General features: G+C 41.0%; 1 protein-coding gene across 2 annotated transcripts in view; it reads left to right on the forward strand.

The window, feature by feature from the left end:
- The first annotated feature begins 559 nt into the window (after positions 1-559).
- The window catches only part of rem2 (RAS (RAD and GEM)-like GTP binding 2), a 35,322-nt gene continuing 10,313 nt past the window's right edge, over positions 560-25,568 (forward strand). The window contains exons 1-5 of one of the 2 annotated variants that reach the window (XM_076876642.1): positions 560-1,205; positions 3,746-3,810; positions 3,924-4,260; positions 6,830-6,903; positions 20,680-20,857. In XM_076876642.1, the coding sequence (XP_076732757.1) occupies positions 3,930-4,260; positions 6,830-6,903; positions 20,680-20,857 (583 nt within the window). In that variant the 5' untranslated portion in view covers positions 560-1,205; positions 3,746-3,810; positions 3,924-3,929. The remainder of the gene's footprint in view (positions 1,206-3,745; positions 3,811-3,923; positions 4,261-6,829; positions 6,904-20,679; positions 20,858-25,568) is intronic. The other variant, XM_004565338.5, reaches the window with a different exon arrangement.

Raw genomic sequence — 25,568 nt, forward strand, 5'->3', positions numbered from 1 at the left:
AGCAAAGCGACTTTTATATACCCATTATTTATGAACACAAAACTCTGATTGATTAAAAATGTTTTTTTCAAGAGAGGTGGGGCCAGCAGTAAAATTGCAACAAATATAACATAATAGTTACATAAAGATATTTTAAGTGGTCAAAAAGAGCTGGATTAATTATAATGTAGCAGCAGGTACGTAAAGATACTTGCAAAACAGGTCATTTGCTTGTTTTATATATCCTTTTATAACTCCTCCTTAAATCTCGATGATCCCAGACTATTTATCAATATTGGCAAAAATATAGCAAAAATATTATACATTAAAAAAAATTGAAACACCGGAAATCACTTTTTGGCAACACCCTCATTTCTCTGTACAAGCGTTCAGCGGCAGCGCCTTTTTTTCCCCATCCACGAGATGTCTCTCTGCCTCCCCCTGGCGGCCGCTCCGCCTCACAGACAGAAACTGCTAACAGTTGTCAAAACTGAATGATATTTTTTCTACGGGAGCAGCTCAAACCCTGGTGTCTGACACACACACAGTTATTGAAAAGAACTTAACAAGCTTTTTGAAAGCATTAGAGGGGCACACCACCCCGTACTCATCACTCCCTTCACCTCCAACCCAAGATCACTCTGCAGTCACTCAAGGGCGCACTCCCACACACACACACACACACACACACACACACACACACACACACACACACACACACACACACACACACACACACAGAGAGAGAGAGAGACTGAGAGAGAGAGAGATACATGCAGGTGTTAACTGGAGGTGGAGAGAGGAGCGTACAAACTGCTGTCCGCTGGAACTCTTCTCAGAGGACATGAGGGGATGCGTTTCGGTGCCGGTGGCTGTCCGTCCTCATCTCCTTCACATAGAAAGTCGCCTCCTATGCCGAGCGGAGACGCAGGTATAGAGTCTTCTTCCACCTGGCAGCCTGCTCCTTCCCATCCCGGCGCTCCACGCGCCGCACCTCTCATTTCTAGCGAGCGGAAGGAGGAAGGCAGGGAGGAGGTGGAGGTGGAGGGGGGAGGTTTTACTCGGCGGAGAAGGGGAAAATAACATCACGTTAAATGAGTCGCGCGTCCCTTTTGGGTGCCGTGCGTTAAAGCCGTGGTTAATGTGATGCCGGGTCTGCAAGCAGCACAGATGACTTGAGCCTCGTTCTGCAAAGAGAAGACTCACCGATAACCATGGCTGACCAGGTAAGGGGACGCAGATGTTCCACTACAGCCTCGTGGGCTCTGCACAATAGCCAGCCACACACTCCAGGTACGCTGCTACAACACCGCCTACGTTTTTTTTCTGCAGCACACTTTGGTTTCTCACAGCTACACTTTCTATGTGCAGGAATCCCTTTTTTTTTTTCACTTTTATTAGATAATTGTTTTATTATTATTATTATTTAGGCTCTTAATTTCTTTCACTATCACGCGAACTTTGACTGCTCATTGGTGACTTAAAGACTGAATATTAATGAACCAGATTTTCTCACCCGGTCTAAACCCCACTTGCTGTTAGGCGTTTCGGCGTTTGCTGTGACAGGATATCTGTGTGTTCTGTAAACCGTCGGCAAGTGTTACACTTCTTAAACGCCTTCGATCCGTTCATATAGTGGAGCACTTAATCCCACAGGTTACTCCATAGATGCTGAGCACAATTATGGATCAGCTGTACAGTAAACACGGCTCGTAAGACTCGAAAGTAAAAAAGACTAACTGGGCTGGAAAGAAACAGCAGTGTCTGTGTGATTGGGCTGCGAGGAAGAGAGAATAAAAACATAGCCTGTAGTATTAATTTTGTATTATGCACTGCTGTTTGCCCCAGTTTCTAGACAGCCTGGCGAGAGAGAGATTAACCCCTGACACGCTGGCGCGATCCGTGGTCACGGTCTCTGCGTAGGAAAGCTCCTCTGAGCGCTGCAGACAATAAAGGCGTGCTTAATTGATTAGATCCTTTGGCTGCTACCTGAGCGACAGGCTTGATGTGTCTGCGTGTGCATGAGAGAGCTACATACTCAAGTGTCACAATCAGCCACACCTTAACTGCATTTTGTTGTAAAAACACTATACAATATTAACAACACTGCAATTACGCTATAGTGCACTTCAAAGGACTGCACTGTTACACTCTGTGCTCTATTTTACACCAGGAAAAGCGTCATGTTAGCAGTCAGAGGATCCTATCTTGAGGCTGGCTGTCCAAACTGTTACATTTCATCCAAGACAGAGGTCTGAATCAGTGTCAGGTCTACAGCCTCCTTACTAGCAAAAACATAATTTTACATTATACCAGTCATACCACACAGTGGTTAAGTCAACGAGCTGTGCAACAGCTTTCTTTCATTTTCTTGTCAGCATTGCTTTGTGACAACAGCAGACAGACTGAATACACATTTTTGAAATTACACTTTCTTTCTTAAAATATCTCAGTTTCATCAGTAGTAGGTGGACTTCTTAAAAAAAAGACATCTCCATGCAACACTATACAAAAACACTACAAATGGTATGTACAGAGTAACTAACAATGCAGTACTGTCACAATAGTCCTGTGAATGTCACAATAGTGATGGTATCACATTCACAGGACAACAGTTCTCTGATACATCGTGATATCTGTGGAACCAAATAGAAACTGGGTTTCTTCCATTAACTTTCATTATTCATTTAAAAAACCATTAAATATTAAGTTTGGTGTGTGTGCTGTATGCTATAGTGTACTATTGTATACTAAACTACACTACAGTATAGAGTATTACTATTACTTCTCTTACTATAGTATTCTATGCTATACTATGTGCTACATTATACTATACTATATTAAAATAAACTATAGTATACTTACTATACTATTCTATACTATATGCTACAATATACCTAACCTTTCTGCTATACCTTTTTAGTTTGCTACATTATAGCAACCTACCCAAATCTAATTCAACACGCAAGTTTATGACTTGTAGCTCGTGTCCTGTGACGTGCTCAGCTCAGTAACACAACAGTAGCTGTAAACTGCATTGTAATGTATTTGAGTGTGCTCCTATTATTGTGTCAGTCCCCTTTAATTAAGTGCCAGTACTGTACTTGGCTGTGCCACAGACAGACACAGAGCCACCAATGCTTGGTGCTGCTGTGGAGCTAGATTAATTGCTGTATTAATATTAATGCAGGTCTTCTGTGGTTGACCTGCTGTGGCTGCAAAACACACACTCCCACACACACATGCACTATTGTGCTCGTGCAGAAACACTCACAGCTTTCTCAGCAAAGCCATTGTTCTATACAAAACCACTGGAAGCCTCCAATTATAGATTTCCATTTTTAAAAGACTAAGAATAAAGATGCAGACTTTATGTTTTTGACCTGTTTGCATGTGATTTCCCGCTGTGCACACACTCACCGTGCAGCATATAGCCACCTGAGTGCACTTATTACGCACAGCTGCAGTCTCTTTTTGTCTATCCTTGCCAAATGTTTCCGTGTTACATGCACGCTTCTTGTTGTTCTCTGGTTTCCACCTCATTCTCTGCATCCTTATCAACCTGCTGTCACTTTTCTGTCAGCAGCTCCTACTGCCCTCATATCACCACTCCCCACCTCAACATCACCCTCCTCCTCTCTTAATTTTCCCTTTGACATGCTCTGTGTCTTCATCAGCATCTTTCTCTCACACTGCCATTCATCTGTCTCACCTCTGCTGTTATCACCTCCTTCTCCTTTTATTTTTTACACACATACGCACACAGTGGAAGTACCCTCCCCCTCCCACATTCTCCTGCGATAACATGGACAAGAATAGGCAGCGTTACAGGTAGATCAGCTGTCTGCTTTGAACTTTAAAAATCTGGGAATGCACTCGTGCCAGCAACACCTCCCGCAATGCCCAGTGACAGTCTTTCTTATTTTGTCTCTATTTCACTCTAGTACAGTATGTTTCTAACGACGGCACCCCCGCTTCGACGAGGGAGCACACCCCTGCCTGTCAAGCACCAGCTGCGAAGGGAAGAGGCCGTATCCGAGGACTGTGATTGGATCCCAGGCTTGGAGGAGCCTACCACGTTGCCTATCAGTGACACAGCGGTGCCTCGGGATGAGTCCTTCAGCCAATCGGCTGCTGCCCAGTCATCTTACCACAGCCATGGCGGGGCACTGAGGATAGTGCTACTGGGACAGAATGGCGTGGGCAAGTCGTCGCTGGCCTTATCTCTGGCCGGGCAGTCAGACAGATCCCTCTCTATAGACTCTGAGACACAAGCATGTGGTAATGACCTGGACAGAGATTGATGGAATGTCTTCATACATGCATGTTCACCTATATTCATAGTTTGTTTCCACTTAGTTTTTAACTAGGTTTAACCAAGGTTTAACTTTAGAAAACAGTAAAGCACGCTCATCCAACCACAAAATTCACCCAACCACTCTTTGAGCACTTTTGTTTTGCCATATCATGACTACCTAAATCATGTAGTGTCCAAATGTCTAAAAAAGACTGGTGTACATCAGTAGCGCTTATGCATGAAGGCTATACCTTTTTAGTTTACATTAAGTATAAAACCAAAGAGTAAAACTATGTTTAGGTTTACAATTCTGATCCTGAATTTCTCACCTCCAAGAGAGGTTTACAGGTTTCCCTTTTTTCCTGTTCTTTTTGCTCAGCTCAGCAAATGCTTTTATATTTAGCATGCAGACATTGTGCAGATTGGTAGGTGGGACCAAGGGATTCTGCACTAATCCGTACCAGCTGTTTCCACCTATTTTGTTTTTCAGTCTAAGCTAGGATAACCAGCTACTAGCTGTAGCTTTAAATATAATAAAGAGACATGTAAAAGGTCTCAGTGACCTCAGCCAGGCAAATGGGATATTCTGGTTTATTGGTCTTCGTGTCATTGGGTATATTTCTACTTAAGGTATACACGTCTACCATTAAAGCTCATTAAAACTGTCCCGACCCTCTTTCCCCCTCTATCAGTCAGCAGGTCTGTCTGTGGCAAAGATCAGTTTAACACCGGGGATAATCAGCTCTTGTCTCGGCCAATCGATAAGTCACTGTCATTAAGAGACGAACGCTCTCCATCATGCATAAAGCTGACGTATCCTTGACATCATCATGTGGTATTCATTGCTGCCAACATTGTACATTTGGATTTATGCATCATACAGGGAGAGAAACAAAAACCCCTCTCAGACAAGGAGCCTTTACATGTTTCCCCAATGCCACTCTTATCATGCCCGGGAATTTAAGTGGTGCACTAAACCGTTCAATTATTCACACATTAAAATTGCAAAGTGTGGAAAGAAAAAAAAAAGACACAACACCTATTTAATTAGCACTTTTTTAGTAGTTTTGAACAGATGCTCAGAACCATAGCATCTGTGAGTGGAGTAACACCTTACCAGCCAATACGCAAAGTAATTACTTTCCAAAGACAGCATTGATTTACCCTGGGAGATTTGTTGTCCCTAAGAGCAGAAATCTCATTGATCCCGGTGAGTTTTCCACAGTTATTGTGTATTTTAATGAAGAAGTGTTTGTGCTAATGGTGTAATGATAGGAAGCTTCAGTTTGTTACGCCTAAATGAATTTACGATATTTAATGGGCACGTACAGTAGCTCCATCTGGCTGCTTTTGTGTATCAAAAAGAATCATCGGATTTTCAAAGTGCTTTGATTTTGCAGCTGTTGCCGGTAACAATTAAAACACGTACAATTAGAAAGAGGGGATCCGTGAGTTTCATGTGGTTGCTGGAAGGTAGCGTACCAACGGCAGTCGCCGCAGTGATTCCAGACGTACCTGTATTTTAAATGTATCATAAGATTCAATGTCCATTACTCAAAAAAATTGCCTTTTGAGATCAGATGATGGAAAATTAAGCATGCGATTCAAAATAGTGACACATGATGTGTTATTTCTCTATATCAGGGGTGTCGAACTCCAGGCCTCAAGGGCCGGTGTCCTGCTAGTTTTAGATATCACCCTGGGTCAACACACCTGAATCAAATGATTAGTTCATTACCAGGCATCTGGAGAACTTCAAGACATGTTGAGGAGGTAATTTAGCCTTTAAATCAGCTGTTTTGGATCAAGGACACATCTAAAACCTGCAGGACACCGGCCCTCAAGGCCTGGAGTTCGACACTTGTGCTCTATATGGACTCAATCTTCACTGTCTCATATACGCTGCTGCTGTGAATATTCAAAAATGTCTATTAATCTGCATCTGAAAACATTTCATTCCCAAAATAATAAATCTCGTTTCAAGTAGCATTTGGTAAAAATTGACCTTGACTTATAGGAAATGGGGAAAATCTACCTTTTTGACGAGCTGTTTGAAAAGATTTCCTTCTTCGGTAAGAGTAAAGAGGCTTGGACCGAGAGTCGCCGATAAGGCAGAGCAGTTAGACTGGGCTTTAACATATAGGCTTAAAACATTTGTTTCATGGGATTCCTTGACAGTTAAGAAAATGCGGAATATCACCATCATCATTTAAACTGGAGCAAAATAGCATTAAAACATCTGCATTATACCGCCTTCATAAACACATCATTTAGCTCCAAAGCCCGGTCTTTAAATGCTTTGCTGTAATCTTCACAGATAATGATGTAAGAACTCTCGAGTAGGTCAAGGACAGTTTTTAAGACTTAAACTGGTTCATCAGTGTCTTGAGGCAGAATATGCAGACAATCTACTTAAGTGGTGAATATTGTGATTCATTCTTTTTATCGCCACTGTTATGATTTTCTTTTACAACCTGTCAGACCCCCCCTATTTATTCTTAACATGAGCTGCATTGTCCTTTCTTATGTGTGACGAGGGCGTTTTGTTTGCAGGTGAGGGCTACGAGTATACGGTGACAGTGGACGACGAGGACAGCAAAGTCATCATTTTTGACAACTGGAAACAGGTGAGTGACTGATAGCTTCGTCCTCTCTCTGTCTTCTTTTTTACACATTTAAACCAGTTCTGTGTCCCTTCTCACTCAATGCCCTCTTTCTCGTCCCACTCTTTATAATCTTTGCCTGTACTGAAGAACAGGGAAAGCCATTTGTCTGATTTCACGTGTAAAGAGGTGTAAAGAGAGTGCATTCCTACTTTTGCTTTTACACCTACTTGTGCGTTTGCGTGTGTGTCCTCCACTGTAGAGGGAATCCTGGAGAAGCGTTCGCTGTACTTGATCTCTTTGAAGTTCTCTCTCTCAAAAGTGGGAATCACTCAGTAGTTAACAACATATGTTTCGATTTAAATCTGCTGAAAAAAGACGACTTCTTCGCAGGCTAAAATTGCTCCTGCTACGCATCATCGGTCTTTACAGTTGAACAGTGCGTGCAAGTTAATGTGACCTGGTGGTGGTGATTGTCGTAGCAGGAGAAACTTGAGCACCAGCAGCCAGCTTGTCAAAAAAAAAGATCCTTTTGACACAGAGCGTATTATGCAAAACCAAAAGGCGTGCAGTTATTAATGGCTGTTAATAATGTGATGGAACAGTAGAGCCCTCTAATTAGTATGTAGGGTAGATCATCCTATTCCAGATGTCCACTGGGCTTTCTCTTTTCTTAAGGTTGAATTAGTCACATTTAACTCAGGAGCATCCACAGCAGGGGTGCTCACTTCTTCACTTTTCCTGGTGCCCCTTTCTCACCTCCAGTGTTGTTGCCTTGCAGTCGTTGTGTTTGAATACCCTCGTCTGTTCTTTCGGTGGCTTTTTTTCGTGCTTGCTCGCCTCATTCTGCTGGTTAAATCTTGCTGAGAGTTAATTATATTTGTTATTATGTGCGTGTTTATACAAGGCAGGGCATTAAGGCTGAAGCAACAGAAGCAGTACAGCGGGGAGCTTGGAAAGACTCCAGGGCCGTCTGCACTTGGTGGGGCGAGGGGCAGCAACCCTGTTCAGCATCGCGTTTATGCTAGTATTTTGTTTTGTTTTGTTTTGCAGTAATGCCACTAGATACAATATATATGCACACAGTGTCTAAAGGCAGAGTGTCCCACATACAAACAATCAGGTGCAGAAACAGATGTCATCCAGATGTCTAACGCGTGGCCGGGCATTGAACTAGCACAACATTAACCGCCGGGCACTCTCCATCCCAAGAGGCCAGGCTTCTGGTCTTGTAGTGAGCCACAAGTGTTCTCCATGGGGCAACCCATCCTATACCCAAGTTACCATAGCAACATGCACAGACACACACACACATACGCACTCAAATGTGGCTGAATTAATCACTCACTCGCTCACGCATGAAATGATGCTGGAATAGTCAGCATCCAACCCTGCTGGCTTTGGGGCTTCATCCGTTCTCTGGCCTGGCCCCATCCTCTTCCTTTCCCAGCAATGCAAACTGCTAAAAAAATGTGAAAAGGTGGCATTTACACCCATAGATTGCTCCTTCAAGTACTTCTCGGTTCGACTCACAACTGATTGGTACATGGACGTCAAGTCGGAGCTACAATTTTACCCGAACTGCAGGGAGCGTTGCACAACAAATCACAGGTAGAGCGCACCGTAAGGGCGAAAGAACCTGTAAATATGTACAGACTGTACCTGCGTGCGTGAATGCACACTCTGCATCGGCCTGGTCAAATGTGTAAAACAACACCAGCAAACACAGCCGCAGAAGGCTGAGAGTCTGCTTGGCCAGACACTGGGACGTTGTGAGTGTTGATGACGTTATAGGGATAGGATGGTTTAAATAAGTCACGATGTGCCAGAAATAGAAACACTGGCACACTTGGCGTTGACCTAGCCAGCCTATGTTGTCCTCCACTCTAAGCCTGAGATTGGTCATTGATTTAAGCTTTAAACAGCCAGTAGGGTCTCTGTGTCAAAGACCAAGTGGGCAACTTTTCCCTAAGTGAGTCCTGAAGTTTCCATTGTTATTTGATAGCTTAAAATCTTTATATTTATTGTAAGCAACCAAAACGTGCAGCCTCAGGCCTGGAAGAATGTAGGGCAATGATGCACAGTATGCGTGTTTATCAGCATGGAGTGAGGAGAATTTGCTGCTGCACCTAAGGGTAGGATCGTTTATTATGTTAAAGAAAGTCAGGATGCAATTTGGAAGAAGATAATTGCTGCTTGACCACATTTCTTATCTCAATTAGGAAGGAAGAAAAACACAGTTCAACCAGCCAATTCTTGGAGTGTTGAATTCTGTCCAGAGAAGCAACTCCCTGGACATTTTTCCCTTTCCTGTTTTGCTGTTGTTTAGTCTTAAGAGAGTCATTCTGCACTATTTACGGTTCCCCATTTCTTGCCCAAATCCATATAAGCTATTATACCTAAGCAGTTCTGTTTGTTTTAGTCTCCGGTGGGACACTCATCTTGTGCAGATAAGTGTGTAAACAAAAATAAAGGTTGAAGTCACAGTTTTGTGTACTATATTTAAGAGATCAATGTCAACTAGAGAAATTGATTTACTGTATATAAGATTTACACTGTTGGTCACAAGTAGATGAACACGACATCAATAAAAAGCATGTTGTTTAGCATTAGCGCTCCGCTAACCCTGCTGCTAACTCTGCTAGCTGCTTCAGCTATCCATTAGCCCATTTGTTGTTTCTAGTCACTGTACCTAGTAAACACCAGCATAATTTGACATCAGTAGCTATCTAGCATGGTAGCTAATGTAGGGTGACCACATTTTGATTTCCAAAAAAGAGGACACTTAGCTCAATCATGAAGAACTTGCTTAAACATATTTAACATATTTAAATGATGCCTTCACTGTGCGGTTAATTAATTGTGAAAAAAATATGTCATATAGGCTTTTACAAGTCAACAAGTGCAAAAAAATAACTTAAAAACCTCTGGAATTAAATAATGGTACAGAAATAATGCTTAATCTGCATAAAAAAAATTACCAGTATGAGGGCTAGACTGGGAGAAAAAATTGACCAGGGTATTTTGACTGGAGACCGGCCCACCAGGTATTATAGGAAAAACCATAAAGCCAAAAAAACTTTGGTTGTAAGATTCAGATAATTATTTTTTAAAATCTAGACATTTTAAATGAGAATAAGAAAGAAAGGTATTTCTTTGTGCCCCCTTTTCCCTGTTAATGCCCAACCTGGCCCCCTGGCAAAACTTTGCTAGACCCGCCCCTGCACAGTTACCAGCTGTCAGCTACATAGAAAAGGATCCTGGTGTTATTTGTCTCTCAGAAACAGTTCATAACTTCCCTTCAACTCATATATGCCCACCTTAAAGGTAACCCTGTTTCTCCATCACCTGTTTAGCTCTGATGATTCAGTAAGGACATTTCCTGGTTTCATCTTCATGTTTCCCTCTCACCACATATCCAAACCGATATCATATCACTATCAGTAACATCATAGCACCCGCCCACCTGTATAGAAACTCCGTCATGCTAGCTAGTACGCAGTATGAGTTATTGTAACTGACTGTAAAAAGTTAGCACAATGAAAATAAACTACACCTAAATTTGGTTTATATCTGACCCAGATAAATTGCAGGTCATAACTTCACCTGAAGTTCAGTTCACCTGACACTCGGACCGGCGTCTCTCCTCCTCCTGCCTCCCGTTTCCCTCATCCACCTGCTAGCCTCTGTGCAAGCTCCGCCATAGACACCACCAAATAACTGAGTTATTTTTACACACCGGCCAGCATCTGGCCAATCCACCACCTTTGATTGTTTATACCGTTACAAAACAACAACAACAAAACCATCGGCCGTAAAAACGAAAAATCACCATCGGCCCACCAGGCAAATGTATGCCCGATGGCTAGTCCAGCTATGGTCAGTACGAGGGAAATTTCTTTTGCAGTTCGTCTGAAAAGATGCACTTGCGCTTTGGGATCGTTTGAACATCATTAGGCGCGTTGCTGCACGCTGTCAGTCCTGTCCTTGAGTGCAGAACAAGCGCTCACAAAGCAGCAGTTCGGGGATGACGTCACACACATGGGTCCTCGAAAATCCCCCCGGACAGAACGTGAAAAGTGCACATGTCCGGGGAAAAGAGGACGGTTGGTCACCCTAAGCTAATGGTAAAAATTTGCTGACCTGGCTTGTTTCAGATGGATTGACTTATTACCCTCAGCTTCTTTGTTATGTCAGTGTCTATCAGTATTGGCAAAGAATAAAGAAAAGAATAAAAAAAGATGAGAGAAATAGCCTTCAACCATGTTATGAGTGTTAACACTGCATAGCTTGTACATACGTCGGGCAACGTTCTTTTTTAAAATGATAAAATAAGAGTAATAATGGCAAAGAACAATCTAATGTAAGCAAGGTTTTTCTAAGCCCAAAAGTCAGATCAAACCTTATAATTCTATGGTCATGGAACAATTCTAATATTATTAATACTTTATTGTGTTTTGGAAAGAAATCCTCTTTTATCCTCAATGTACATAGAGGTCATGGGTCAAGAACAGAGCAGCATCTGGGCAGGGATTCAGGGATTTACTAATAGACAGTTCTGCAGGGAGCTGGTTCCACACACTGACATATTTCAGCTTGAAACTAGGTCATGCAGGGACACCCATTACTACTTTATCCTTTTGTGTATGTTCTGCTTGTGCACTTGTGTGTGTCTGAGGTGGCGTGCAATAGTCTCCATGGTGCACTAACGGTCTTTATGGTGTACTAAGTCTATGCTGTGATGCCAGCTTTATTCAGCAAGCTGTGGTCATTCATGGTTGGATTATGGAATGGGTATGTGTGTGCAGGCGTGTGTCTGACTTACTCAGTGCAGGCCAGATGGACTCAGATATATGTTTCCTTAGGGTTGTCTTTGTGCAGCAGTAAGTAAGTAAAAGAGAAAGAGCGAACCCACTAACTCGGCATTCCATCTGCACTAAGCTTCATCATCCTATTATCAGATTTTGACTACCACAGAGCAAGGTGCTCCTCTGTCCTCTCTTCTTGCATTTGCTCCGCCTTCCTCCTTTGTCCTTTTCCTTGTCATTTTCTGTTCCTCCATTCATCACCTTCGCATCTTTATTGATCTTCCTGGTCTTTCATTTTGCTCTGACAGCCAGTCAGTCAGACAAATACAGCACAGGCCAAAGAGGCAGGCGTGTGGAAAGTGCATGTGATTACTTTTCAGAAAGATGAATGGAGGCTATATACGCCTATATATATATATGTCTGTGTATGTTTGTGAAAATTGTGTGGGGATGTGCTTGACCCTTTTGTTTCCATGTAAAGGCCCTAAAGTAGCTTTGCTTATGTATTTTGTGCTGCAAAGCAAACAGCTTGCAGTCATTCAGGATGTGTGTTTGAAGCAGTGAGAGGATGCTCACACGTCCTCTCAAAAAAGGGCCAAATGCTCTGATTCAGCCTATTTTTTTAAAACCACAACTGGAGGGGATAATAGTCTGAGTGCTCACAGAGCCACAACATGTTATGCAAATCATGCCTGATAAGTGATTCATTGTCCTCACTGTTAATGGATACTGATGTAGTGCGTGGCACTAGCCAGCATGTGAGTGGTTTTTAGAGTGCATGCTAATCTATGTGTGTGTGCATGTGTGGAAAAAGTTGTTTTTATAAAAAAGCTAAAAAAAAACCCCACAACAATGCATGAAAATTGGTAATCTTTCCAGTTTAATGACAGAGTCGTGTAAAGAAAATAGTCCTTTAAAACGCACATTTGATCGTCTTTGAAACATACAGATAAAAGTGTTGTGCTTGAACAGTAAAAGCCTTCTGTGCTGAAAAGCAAATTTATGACCACTCGTCCACCCCAAATTATTTCAGCTGCAAAGTCAACTCATTTTAAATCCCCCACAACATCACAATGAGGATTCAGATCTGAACTTTAACTAGTCCTTTCAGTAGCCCTCTATTTAATATTTGGATTTACTACTTTTGTCCTGTCACAAAGTCAGCTTGTGATTAAACTTCTACTTTTGGACCAATGGTCACGATTATCTTCAGGCACTTTTTGATATGATGCAGAGTTCATAATTGAATCAAGGATTACAAGCTGCCCTGTCTCTCAGGCTGTATCTCCTTAAAAGCTATTCTTGGTCTGCACAAATTATATCTGCTGTTCCTCTGTACAAACAATTTCTTAGAAAAACACATCTGTAAATCAGACATTCTGCTCTGGGGCAGAATTTACCGAGGTGGTAAGTCCCGGGCAGGCTGTCTGTCTGACATCAGCAGCATTTTTAATTCTTATTCTTACTTTTATTTTTTCATGTCTATTTAAGCGCAATTTATGACAGTATGTTTGCACTGAAGCACCGCAGCAATTTCCTAATGTTGTAAACCTGCTCAACATTTGGCAATAAAACCCTTTCTGATTCTGATTCTGATTTGCAGAAGATCTTTGCTATGATGAGCAAAACACTCTAGGCTCTGCCCCACCCCCACCCCCCCACCCCCCCCAAGGAATTTGTATATGAAACGCCATTGAACCCTTCTATTTGACTGTTTCTAACTGATTTACTCGATTATATTCCCTTCATTACAATTTTTCGGACTCTTTTGGTAAAATCACTCTCCATCATTTTATCTGTTCTCAGAACTAATCCATATACACAACCTGACACACACAAAAAAAACCCCAACCCACAGTGTTCAGGACATGTGGTTCCTGGGGAAAACTAGCTTTTCTTCTTTATAATACAGTGAATGCATTACAGTGTACTTTGAATTACCTGCTAAGTTGAAGCCGACGAATGATTTGTTCAGCTTCAGAGTCACGTCTCGGTGCTGGGTCAGGCCCGAGGACAGGCTTTGATCCGATCTTTGATCCTTCGTCTGCAAACTTGCTTCATTTCAATGCTGCTGCGTTGGAGGAGAGGGTCGCTGGTCCAAAGTGGAAAAGAAATGCTTTGGTCTACTTTCACGAGGTTCACCTGACTCATACTGTTGAATTAATCATTGCACTAACAAGACATCTTATAAGACAAAAGCAGACACATTTTAAATATTTACTCTTGGAGGAGATTTGGAGGTTTATTTTATTTCTTTTTAACATAAGATAAACATCACCCAGGTGATTGTTGCAGAAATGACACAGTCTTCAACAACTCAGTGTTCCCACATTTTCAATCTTCACTTATTTTCATGAAATAACGAGAACATGATCTATCACATGAAATTTGTTTTAAGTTACTGTTCTTAATGTTGCAGTTTTCATCATCCTCCTTGTTCACCACCTATATGAGTCTTTAAAAAGTGCTGATTTTGATTCAGAGAATAGTGCAGAAACTTTGTTACACACTTTAAGCTTCTCAAATAGTTTCCACCAGTTCAAAATCAAGTGTTTGAAGTTTCAATGAGATGTACTCCAGCGCAGCTCCATCAATATTATCTTTGCCAGGAACAGGAAATGTGGAGACGTTAAGTCTTAGAAAGCCTTTTCTTTGTCATTTAGAACAGATTCTAACTAAAGCTTTATGTTTATGCTGTTTTTATGGCCCCTAAAAGTCAGCACTAAAACTAAGCATCATGAAACTGAGGCTATCAATAACAGAGAAAGTAATGCACAGTCATAAATGATGGGTAACAGCATGAGGCATAAGGAGGAGTCGTTTGAGGATTTAGCCCAAAGCTACATTCACCCACAGAAAAAAAGGCCATTCTTTATTGATAATTTCAATATAGAGCCAGTATCACAACTGTAGCTTTGGAAACAAATATTGTTCCTTTATTTTAATCGGGGTCGCAGATGCCAACAGACTTAATAAACTAATCCGTAAGGCCAGCAATGTTGTGGGGATGGAGCTGGACTCCCTCAAGGTGGTGTCGGAGAGGCGGATGCTGTCCAAGACAAAGACAATGTTGGATAACACCTCCCACCCACTCCATGACATGCTGGTCAGTCACAGGAGCACGTTCAGTGAGAGACTGAGATTACCGAAAAGCACCACTGAACGACACAGGAAATCTTTCCTGCCTGTGGCCATCTCCCTGTACAACGCATCCACTTAACACACTGTTTGCTGCTACAACTACACATGTTTCTTTTCCAACTATTTATTTATGAGTGACTTATGTATGTATGTATGTATATATATGTATATATTGTACTATTCTTAGTTAGTGTATTGTCTGTCTTGTCTTAATGTTGGTTTAAAATGGAGCACTGTAACAAAAAATAATTTCCCCCAGGGATCAATAAAGTATTCTGATTCTGATTCTGATGACTGTGTAATCATCTGAGTCTGAGAAGCTCAGCCCCAGTGCAGGGAAAATTCAGACATATCTATTTATACATAATTATTCCTACCCATATGGAAAAGATATATATAAATCTTATAAAGTTTGTATCTGTCTTGTGTGAAACTTGTATGAAAAGCATACAAGAGTGAAAACAGATATAAGATCCCTTGAAAAATTATATAATGAAACTTGTATGTTTTGGATACTTACTAAAACAATATATGAAAGTAATGAGAAAGTGGCTACTTTCATGAGTAAATCATGTAAGCCTTATATGATTTACTCATGAAAGTGGCCACTTTCATGAGTAGTCACATATAAGTTTTTACTAGAGCAGGGCGATATGGCCCAAAATATTGATCACGATATATATTTGAAAATTTGCGATAACGATATAACTGACGATATAATTGATGCGAGACAAAATACAACTCCACAACATTACTAGCGCAAAAAGACAACCTTCCATTTATTTCACTAAAACAAGAAGCTGGTTTTTATGTACATTAAAGCTTTGTAAAAATGTAACAGTGCAAATGCAAATTTCTAGCTGAAAGTTTAACCAAAAGGCATTTCCAGTAGAAATGGGCTGACATATCCTGAGCATAACCATGTATAATATCCACTGAAGTTAAAAAGAGGTGCTTTGCAACATTAAACTGCAGTGTGCAGTACGTATGTTTCGGACCATAAGGTGCACGGGATTATAAGGCACATTAAATGGCCTGTATTTTATATAGCGCTTTACTAGTCCCTAAGGACCCCAAAGCGCTTTACATATCCAGTCATCCACCCATTCACGCACACATTCAAACACTGGTGATGGCAAGCTACATTGTAGCCACAGCCACCCTGGGGCGCACTGACAGAGGCGAGGCTGCCGGACACTGGCGCCACCGGGCCCTCTGACCACCACCAGTAGGCAACGGGTGAAGTGTCTTGCCCAAGGACACAACGACTGAGACTGTCCAAGCCGGGGCTCGAACCGGCAACCTTCCGATTACAAGGCGAACTCCCAACATTAAGCGAAACAAAGCAGTCAGATAAATCAAACTTTATTAAACTCATTCTTCTTGCTTCCTCCACTTCTGTACCATTGATTCATTAATGTTGAATTCTCTGGCAGCTGCTCTATTCCCATGTTGTTGCAGTATATTAATGACTAACCTCGTATTGTGGATGGATTATCTCAGTTGTTCTCCTGACTGAAGTTTCGTCCGTTTACAGCATCCTGCCATGCGATTGCATTTGTCTCTAACCATGAGGAACCTTCATGTTAACTTTTATAAGTGGAAAAGTGTTAGTGTTCGTCCTCCAGCTTCACTGTTTATGTTATGCTAACATAGCTGTGTCGCTAGCAGTCAGGTAGCACATCATTATATACCAGCTAGCCCAACTTCAGTAACCCTACAAACGTCACTGCTGTTTAGTTTCCTGTCTTCATTTATGTTGGAAGTGATAGCAGAGCTGTACGTTTGAATTTTTTCAGAAATCTCTCAGTCAGAACATGCTATATCATGTTTAGGTAACTAGCGAAACTAGCGAGCTAACTTCCGCTAGCTTCCTGCTAACTTCTAACTCCGTTAAATGTAATACATTTTGTTTTCATGGATGCCTGGAAGTTAAACTTCATAGTTACACCTGGTAAAGCAGCAACGCTGATCGTTTTATTAAAGATGAAAGAATTTAGACAGTTTTTAACTCTCAGTGATGCTGCAGTGTTCGTTTGACCTGAAGTGTACGGAGTTTAGGACCCAGATTACTCCCAGATTTAAGAGCATCTTAGTTCGACAAATACGACAATAACGACGGCCGCTTGTATGCTCTGCAAAAAAATGTGCTTTGTCGTGTATCTGACGGACAAACACCAAACCAGTTCCACATCACTGAAGTTGCACCATTTTTACAAACCAATTCTGGTTCATCTGTTTCACTCAACAATCGGCCATGTGCGTATGAAAACAAAGGCACTGCGCATGCGCGTTTTACTCATATTCTATCGCGATATTTCATTTTCCTATCGTTGCCTAACATTATACCGGTATTACCGTGAACGGTATAATATGGCCCAGCCCTAGTTTTTACTATATCTTTTCCATATGGGTAGATAGTCAAACTTATGGATCAGATCCAGGGATATGTGAATATTGAATGTGTTATTCCAAAACAAATCTACTACTCTGACTTCTTTCAACTCTACTGAGAAGTCCTCCAGACTTTGAAACTTAGCACTAAAAGGTTTCCCTCAAAAAAAACGAAGTGGTCCCAGGACTGATGAACACTTCTTTTGTGTTTCTGAGCATTTAGCTGTGCCTCCTGTGTTGCGCTTGTCTGAATATCGCTGCCTTTTGTCTGTCTTGCTTTCATTTCAATTCCTGGTTTATTTTAAAGGTTAGTTCTTTTTGTGGATATTTGGGTTTTTAATTCCTTCTTTTATTCCCTTCCCTACCCTTGTTATTTTCTTGTTTGACTTCACCCTGGTGTTTACACAGTTTGCATTCATCCTGCTGGCTCTCTGCATTTGGTTTCCTCTTCTTCAGTTGCATTGGTTTGTTGGATTTTCACATTTTGGCAAAATGTTGTTCAATTCAGCCAGACGAGTCCCTGTTTTTAATCTTGATAATTCCATTAAATTCCCCTGAATGCTCTATTAGTACTGTGTGAATGTTGTGGATGATTGTATGTGCACGCGTGCCTGGCTTTTGTATTTGTGTGTGCATGGGAGGAGTTGGTATTGACAGATGGCCTGCTCTCCGTGAACAGAGAGAAGCTGCTTAATCAAGAGAGGGAGAGAGTTGGCGCTGTCCCGAGTTGCTCTGCCTCCGTTTGATAGAGAGGTGTATTTACTTGGTCACAGCCTTCTTCCTGGATCGGTTCATTGCCCATCTAATCGATGTCTACTCTATTTTTGTACGGCTTTTCTCGCAAAGATTTGTCCCTGATTCTTTCTCTGTCTTGTTTTCATTCTTCCTCCTGATCCCCCCCCCCCCCCCCCCAATTCATCAGTGACAGGTGGCCGGTGGCTCCCGTCCCCCTCCTTCCTTTTCCTCTGCTTGTCTTTTGCTGTGTGCTGTCAAACAGATAGCCTGCCAAGGTGCTCCCCATGAATTTCCTGCTCCGGGGTCTGATCGGGCAGTTCTTGGCCGCTTCAGATTGTTTGAATTTTTCAGCCGTCTGAAACTCTCTGGAGGGCTGGGATGTTTACCTTGGGAGCTGTAGATGTAGGGCACAGGCATGGGCACGCTCACACAAGCAGACTGTATGCGGTCCCAATTCAGCAGGCAAATTGGATCATCTGGTCGAAATAAGTTATTTTTTATTGATCCAGTCTTTTGTGGTTGTGTCCTATTTTCAGCTGAACTATGAATAGATTATGTCTGCTGATGGAATGCTATAGATTTAAGGTTTTGGATTAAACCAACCATCAAATATAATTCCTTTATTTTACAGTAAAGTCAAGAGAAAAGCTCCAAGCTAAAGAATGTTATATAAACTTAATTCTCTGCTATTGCGCCACAAAATGGGAACAGAAATGCACTGCACTTGTATTCCTTTATAGCTAAAGACTGCATGCATAGTCTGTGTTTCCCAAAGACTGGATATAAAACTTTGTACTTTCCACTTTATGGTTCTATTTTCATAATGGTTCCTGTATTATCGACATGTAGCCTCGAGAACGAGGCCTGACATTACACTGTGTGGTTTGGTTTCAGGTTTCTGTCTTTGGGAGAAAAATGGTTTGTATTGATTCAGTTTGTTCAACATAAGATGAAATGTCTTTCGTTTTAACCGTTTTGACCCCACTGACCCATTCACAAATCTATATTTCCATGTGCACGCTATTGTGGAGAAACTTTGCTGAACCCACAAAACCTCAGTGTCATGTTGTCATTGTCATGAAGGGAGCAGTTAGCTATGGATGCAAATATGTTCCTATGCACTAATAGCATTTGCCCGATGGCAATAGCTATTAGTGCAAAAAGACCTTTGGTCCTATCAAAGTCTATGGGGAAACCGCTTTATCTCTTAACTTTTGTAAACATTTAACTGCTGAGTTCTTGAGGTCAGTCATTTGATTTGGGTCATACTGAATAAAAAAAGCCAAGTCTCGGTTACACCATGTTTCAAAATTGAGCATTATCCTGGGTATGAAACACGCAACTGCATGACTTGTCAATCACAAGTTGTTTGCCAAAGACTGTGTAGTATCACAGTCAGACCCACCCCTCCACATCATATGCATTTTTTAGCAGTCATGGAGGTTATACTGTCTCTGGGACTGACTTTATATTGAAGCCAGTCTCAAGTGGTTCTTCAAGTAACTGCAGCTTTTTCAGTTTAGCTTTATTTTTCCAAACCAGGAAAAGTTTCAGCTTGTACATCTTGTCACTTGGCAGATCTTTTTAGTTTTATAGTTGGTCTCCTGCAGTGAATACTTTCTCTTTAACAACAAACAGCAGAAAAACTAACTAGGTTCTAGCTTTAATGTTTGCCGTGGGTGCTGTTAGTGTACAGCGGTTTATCAAGGAAGGTTGGTGGTTTGATTCTTGGCTGCTGCAGTCTGCATGCCAAATGCCATCGGGAAAGATACTAAGTCCAAGTTTCTCCGATGCGTTCACTGGAGTGTTAGACAGAAAGCATAGAAAAAAGTGTTGGTCTACATAAGGCATGTTTTATAAAGGGCTTTGATTGCTTAAGTAAAGTAAAAAAGCGCTATATAAGAACCAGTCCATTTATCATGGCTTTAATGAAAGTCTAATCTCCCTGACCACAAGGTCAAACTTAAAAGTAAAAGCACGTTTTAGCCACAGACAGTTCAGTTTCCTTAATCTTGACTGTCTAATATCACTCACCCAACAATAGCTGTGTGACTGCTGCAACAGCAGAGAAGACATTATTTTGAAAGCATGCTAGACTGGCTCAGCAAGTGATCAGCTGGGAGGGACTGAGCCACGATTGCTTGCTGGACATGATTTTTTTCAGTTAGCTTGCCATGACCGATTTTGCACCCACGGACCACCTTCAGTCCAATGTAAACGCAGCCAGCTGAATCGAGAGGAAACGCAATAGAGGGCGAACATGGTCCCAGGCAGTTACAAGCTGCTGTTTCTGCAAGAGCCACTCGGGCTAATTGAGCCTCTGTGACAGGAAGCCCCGACGGGATGTTGGTGCTCACTTTTAAGAGGGTCAGGCAATTCAAAGTGAAGCGTGACAGGCACATAGTCAAGTTGAGCAAAGAACCCCTCTGAGTCCTCTCGTGGGACAGTGATAAAAATTTGAGTACTTGGAAATAGCATTGATGCCATTCCCATGGCTTTGAACAAACACACCAGCAGGCACTGGAGAGGCAATTTTAAAAAGCAGTTGAATAACAAATGATCAATTTGTTGGCGGAATGCAACACGATCTTCTGTAATGGTTAGTAGACACCTGACATTCCACACCTGCTCTGCTGTCACCTGATCTCTCTTTTTACGTGTGCACACCGGTCTGTTCCACCAAGGTGTTTGTATAATACATGTGTGTGTTTGCAATTCACAGGACCTCTCCACACTGCAGTGCGATGTGTGTATCCTGGTCTTCTCAGTGACAGACAGGCGAAGTTTTCACCGCACCGCCCAGCTCCGCCTCCTTCTCAGGGAGTCCCAGCCACAAACCCCAATCATCCTTGTGGGCAACAAGAGTGACCTAGTGCGGTCCCGTGAAATCAGCTCCGAGGGTAGGTAGAAGGATGGATGCTGGTGTGTAGTATAACCTGTATGTAAAAAAAGAAAGACCCATGATGAATTCTCACATTCTTCCCAGTAACCTCCCAGTCACCCCTGTACCAACTGTAACAGGGAGCAGATTTTTAGACTGCCTCAGTGCTGAAACTGTTAGCATGGGGTTGTGGTAATATGAATACACATTACTGCAATAACATTAGTGCCTTCTCTGGATTTTAAAAGAAGACACTTTCAACACATAACTAGAATTTTAGCTGTAATCATCAAGGGAAATGTAAAAAAAATGCATTTACACCAGTGCATTCATGATGACTCATTTATTATATTAGCAAAATCCAGGAGTATGGAGGGCCACAAGTGCCAACATGAATTAAATGAATACACAATTAAATAATTTATTAAATGTTTTAAATTATTTGAAAGCCCATGTAATTAATTATTTATATATCTAATTAATTAATTAATTCCCATTTTTAATCATTAATGACACATTCAATTAATTATTTAATAATTTATTTTATTCATTTTGGCATCTGTGGACCTCCGTATTTTTGTGCTGCACTTTTTATTCATTTTGTATTTAGTGATTAATCTAACTAAATCCCATCTTGGATACAAACGGAGAACCTAACATTGCATTCGCAGGGGAATGATGATTTAAAAATGCACGACAAACAAATTAATCAGACATTTTTCTGCAGTAGCTTCTCTCACAAAAGAAGTGTGTTCCAGAGGTTTACTGTTTTTATTGCGAGACTAAATCTGATTAAAGTTTAAAGCGTCAGTGGTGAGCGCAGACAAATATGCAATTCCTTTGAAAATGTACAAAGTCCTAACATCAGCGCTGCAAAAATCACAGAAGCCTTCTTTGTCATTGCTGTTTTCCAGTTTTTAAACCTTTAATCTCTGCAGTTGACATATCTGAGCGTGACGCAGCTGCCTAACTTTCCCATGGACTCTGCCTCATTTGTAATGTTTATCATGTACGGGCTTATTGGAAATGATGTTTCTGGGTGAATGACGCAAGAAAAGAAACAAATGAAAAATTGTAATGCACTCTCTTTGTCCACTTTCCTTTATTCCTCCCCAAATGTAACATCCTAAACACACAATAGGATCTGGTCAGTACCGATGCTTTCGGTGCTGGTTATAATAGATAAGAATGCCTAAAAGCCCAAAATGAAAATGTTTAGTTAATAGGCACACATTTTCCCCAGAGAATAGTGTGTGCTTTGTACAATTACTCATCAGTCCCTTCTGTTTACCCTCTTCTCTGCCTTGGCTCATCTGTCTCTCTCTGCACGCTGTTTTACCATAAATCTTCCTCAAGGCTGACATCATCTCAATTAGAAGCCGTCTTTGGGGATCTATCTTTGATCAGCAAAATCAATTTCTTCACTGTTTACAATATCCAGGGATTAATGCTCTGTGGTAGACAAAGTTCCCATGAGGAGATCTGTTGCTACAAACTGATGAGATGTTAATATGGAGTAACTATGAAAGCTGTTTACCCCAGTTGGCTTTTTAAAAAACAAAAATGTTGTATTATTCTACCGAACTCAATCAAAGTGGGCGTGATTAGGCTTTTTGAGAGTGATGAACAGAATGACTGTATAGTATAAAAATCAAATAAGAAAAGTTGACCAAACACAAGATTTCCTTGGTGGTTGATTACTCACCTCTATATACACAGGTAGCCAAATCAAGTCAAGAAACCATAATTTCATGTTATTTATTGAGTTAAAAAAGCAGCATAAATCCCACAGATCTTAGAGTTAACTTTTCTTTGCTAAACAACCCTGCTGGGCAGCGAGCTTCGCACGCTTTTGCATATTTTTGGCGTTCGGCACTGAAGTTAAATAAATTCAGTGAGGGAGAAACAAGCAATTCTACACTGAATTCATTTGGTGACAATCCACTGAACACAGATCAGACCACGGGCAGGTTATAATTTGGCTGGACTTTTATGGGTGAATTTTTATGAAGCTCTGCCAGGCAAACCCATTACCCGGATTTCATTAATGTTTCAAACAGGAGCTGGGTGAAGAGTGGTGGTAGCTGAAAAAAAAGAGAGAGAAAGAGTGACAGCCCAGTTTGACCTTGATCTAAATTTGTAATTGTGTCATATATGGCTGTGATCTTAAGCCTTCACTGTCATCTCTGCAGTTTCAATTTATATTCATTTATATATTTAACTCCGTGTCCCTCGGCGCTGCTTGATGTTTTGTTTTTTGTTTGTTTTCCAGAAGGCATATCTCTGATTGGATAATCTCCCTTTTACAGTGCACAGCTGCTCTTACAATCTTTACGTATGTTTGTCCTCATCATATATTCACAACTGGCTGCATTTACATCCACATATTAAACGTGCTAACAAGCAGACTCCCTCATCTCGCTCTATCTTCTCGCTGCTTGATGTCAGCGAGGCGGTTTCAAAGAGAGGGCTTTGATAAGAGGAACGGGAAGGAGAGGAGTGACGCAGGGAAGGGCAAATGTACGAGAATGCTGTGCGTATGAAAGAGAGCCTCAATTTGGGGTGATGTGTGAAATGCATAGTGGAGCGGCGCGTGCGCTGGGGAAGAGTGCGGCTTATTTTGCCCTTCAAAAGAACCACTCTGAGTTCTTACACAATCAGATTGGGCATATTTCAGCAGAGGTTATACTGTTTGTGCTACATCCATGTGCCAGTTTTGCCACACATCAATATTGTGAGTGTGCATCTCTAAAATTTTTGTTATTAGGTAGCATTCATTTAAAAATTACTAACGGCCTGCCAGTGTTATTGAATTCTGCTCTTTTTTGACTATTCAGTCACAAAAGTTTTTAAAAGACCCCCACAAGCCGCTGCTGCTGGCTGTGACAGGCGTAAAAGCTAAATTGTCTCATTTGTAATCTGGACGAACTGTCATTGATCGGAGATCAGCTTCACTAGCAGATAAAATGAAAGCTTAAATTGTGAGTCTGAATCAAAGTCTGGACAGAGTGCATGTTAGCCCTTACTCGACTCAGCTTTTAATGCTAAAGCAATTTTGATGTGAACATCCAGTGACTTACTGTAATGTGGAATGATTGCTCGTCCTACCAAACTGTCCTAAAAAAGCCAACTCATCTCTGCAGCTCTACCATGCATTTACTTTTAACTCTTTGGATTGGTTTTATTACTGTAAATGTACATAGATCATTTAAGTGGAACCCAGTGAATAAATAAAACCTTTTCAAACCACTTATAATAAAGCTAGGCTAGATAACGTGTACTCATATCACATAACAACAGAGTCAAAGTAAATATGTGGACCCTGATATTATTTTAAGGACCTGTTGGGGACAAAAGAAAAAGTAAAGTAGGGCCATGAACATGTTTTAAATGAGATGCAAATGATATGCTGATGTGCTAGATAAATAACTTCATGATCTATAGATGGACAGACTCTTTCAAAACTTGAATATGTTTTTGTCAGAAAAGTTTCATGCTTTTTTTCCTGAGTTCGGAAGTTTAACAAATACCCAGCAAACAGAAGCACTATGGCCACATCCACTTGGGGCCCATGCATGATGAGTGTGGGTCTGCTTGTGCTTATGCAGGCTCACAGTTCACCAACATCTGCACACAGGCATGTTTACTAGGTTTGTTTAAGGGATGTTGACACTGGTAAAATAAGATGAAAGGAATATTTTTGATTAAATATGGCAATGTACAATTAAAGACAATCCAACTCTCTCATCTTCATGAGGGAATCTTCAAGTTCGGCACAAATTCTCTTGAGATTACAGTTTGTTGTAGTATCCACACTAAATGTATGGTTACTTATTTCTTCGATGCCTAAAACTCAAGAATTCATACACTAACCTATCTATTATAGCCAAAAGGTTAACAGTCAACATCACAGAGTTGAGCAAAATACATGGTCATGTCATGGTCATGGTTTACAGCTGGAAAAAGACAGAGTGCCCATTTTATGTTGAGAAGTAGTTGCTGCAAAAAGTGATGATCTTGGAGTTTGTTTATGTGTCAGGGTCAGGTAAAAGTAAAGACAAAGCTGTTGAGTTACTAGTCCAGAGCATATATATGTGCCATATTGCACAATGATATAAGTATTATTAATCAAGATTAATAGACTGAGTATTGTGTACACATATTGGACTGTACTTGCTCACATAAAGAACCTAACGATCGGCACTATATCAGCACTGTGTTGTGTTTGTGCTTTGGTGTGAGAAGCAACAAGAATGTACCTACCTGTTGCTATAAGGTTTTATTGATGGGTTTGTTTTGGAGCATTTCTGACCCCTAGTGGCCAAAATATGATATTTGCTGCTTTAATATTAAAAAAACCATAAAGAAAGGGTTTGGGCAGGCAATAATAACAAAGCTTTGAGGATTGTTAGTTGGAAAACTGAATTTGATAAATCAATGTTAGATTTTTATCTGCAGTAATGTCAGACAATAATATGTCAACTACTGTGTGCTTTTAATGAAATTTGGTCAGAAACATGCATTTGGTGTATTTGCATTGTGATATATTTGAAATAACTACACTTATCCTTGGTTATAGATGTCTCTGTATACATCAATAAAATGCAGTGAATGAACAAAAGAGGAATCTAAATCAAATCAATATTTGGTGTGACCACACTTTGCCTTCTTCTAGGTACACTTGCACACAGTGTTTGAAGGAACTTAGCTTGCAGGTTCTTCCAAACATC

This window comes from Maylandia zebra, linkage group LG18, assembly GCF_041146795.1.
Source record: "Maylandia zebra isolate NMK-2024a linkage group LG18, Mzebra_GT3a, whole genome shotgun sequence".
Classification (NCBI taxonomy): domain Eukaryota; kingdom Metazoa; phylum Chordata; class Actinopteri; order Cichliformes; family Cichlidae; genus Maylandia; species Maylandia zebra.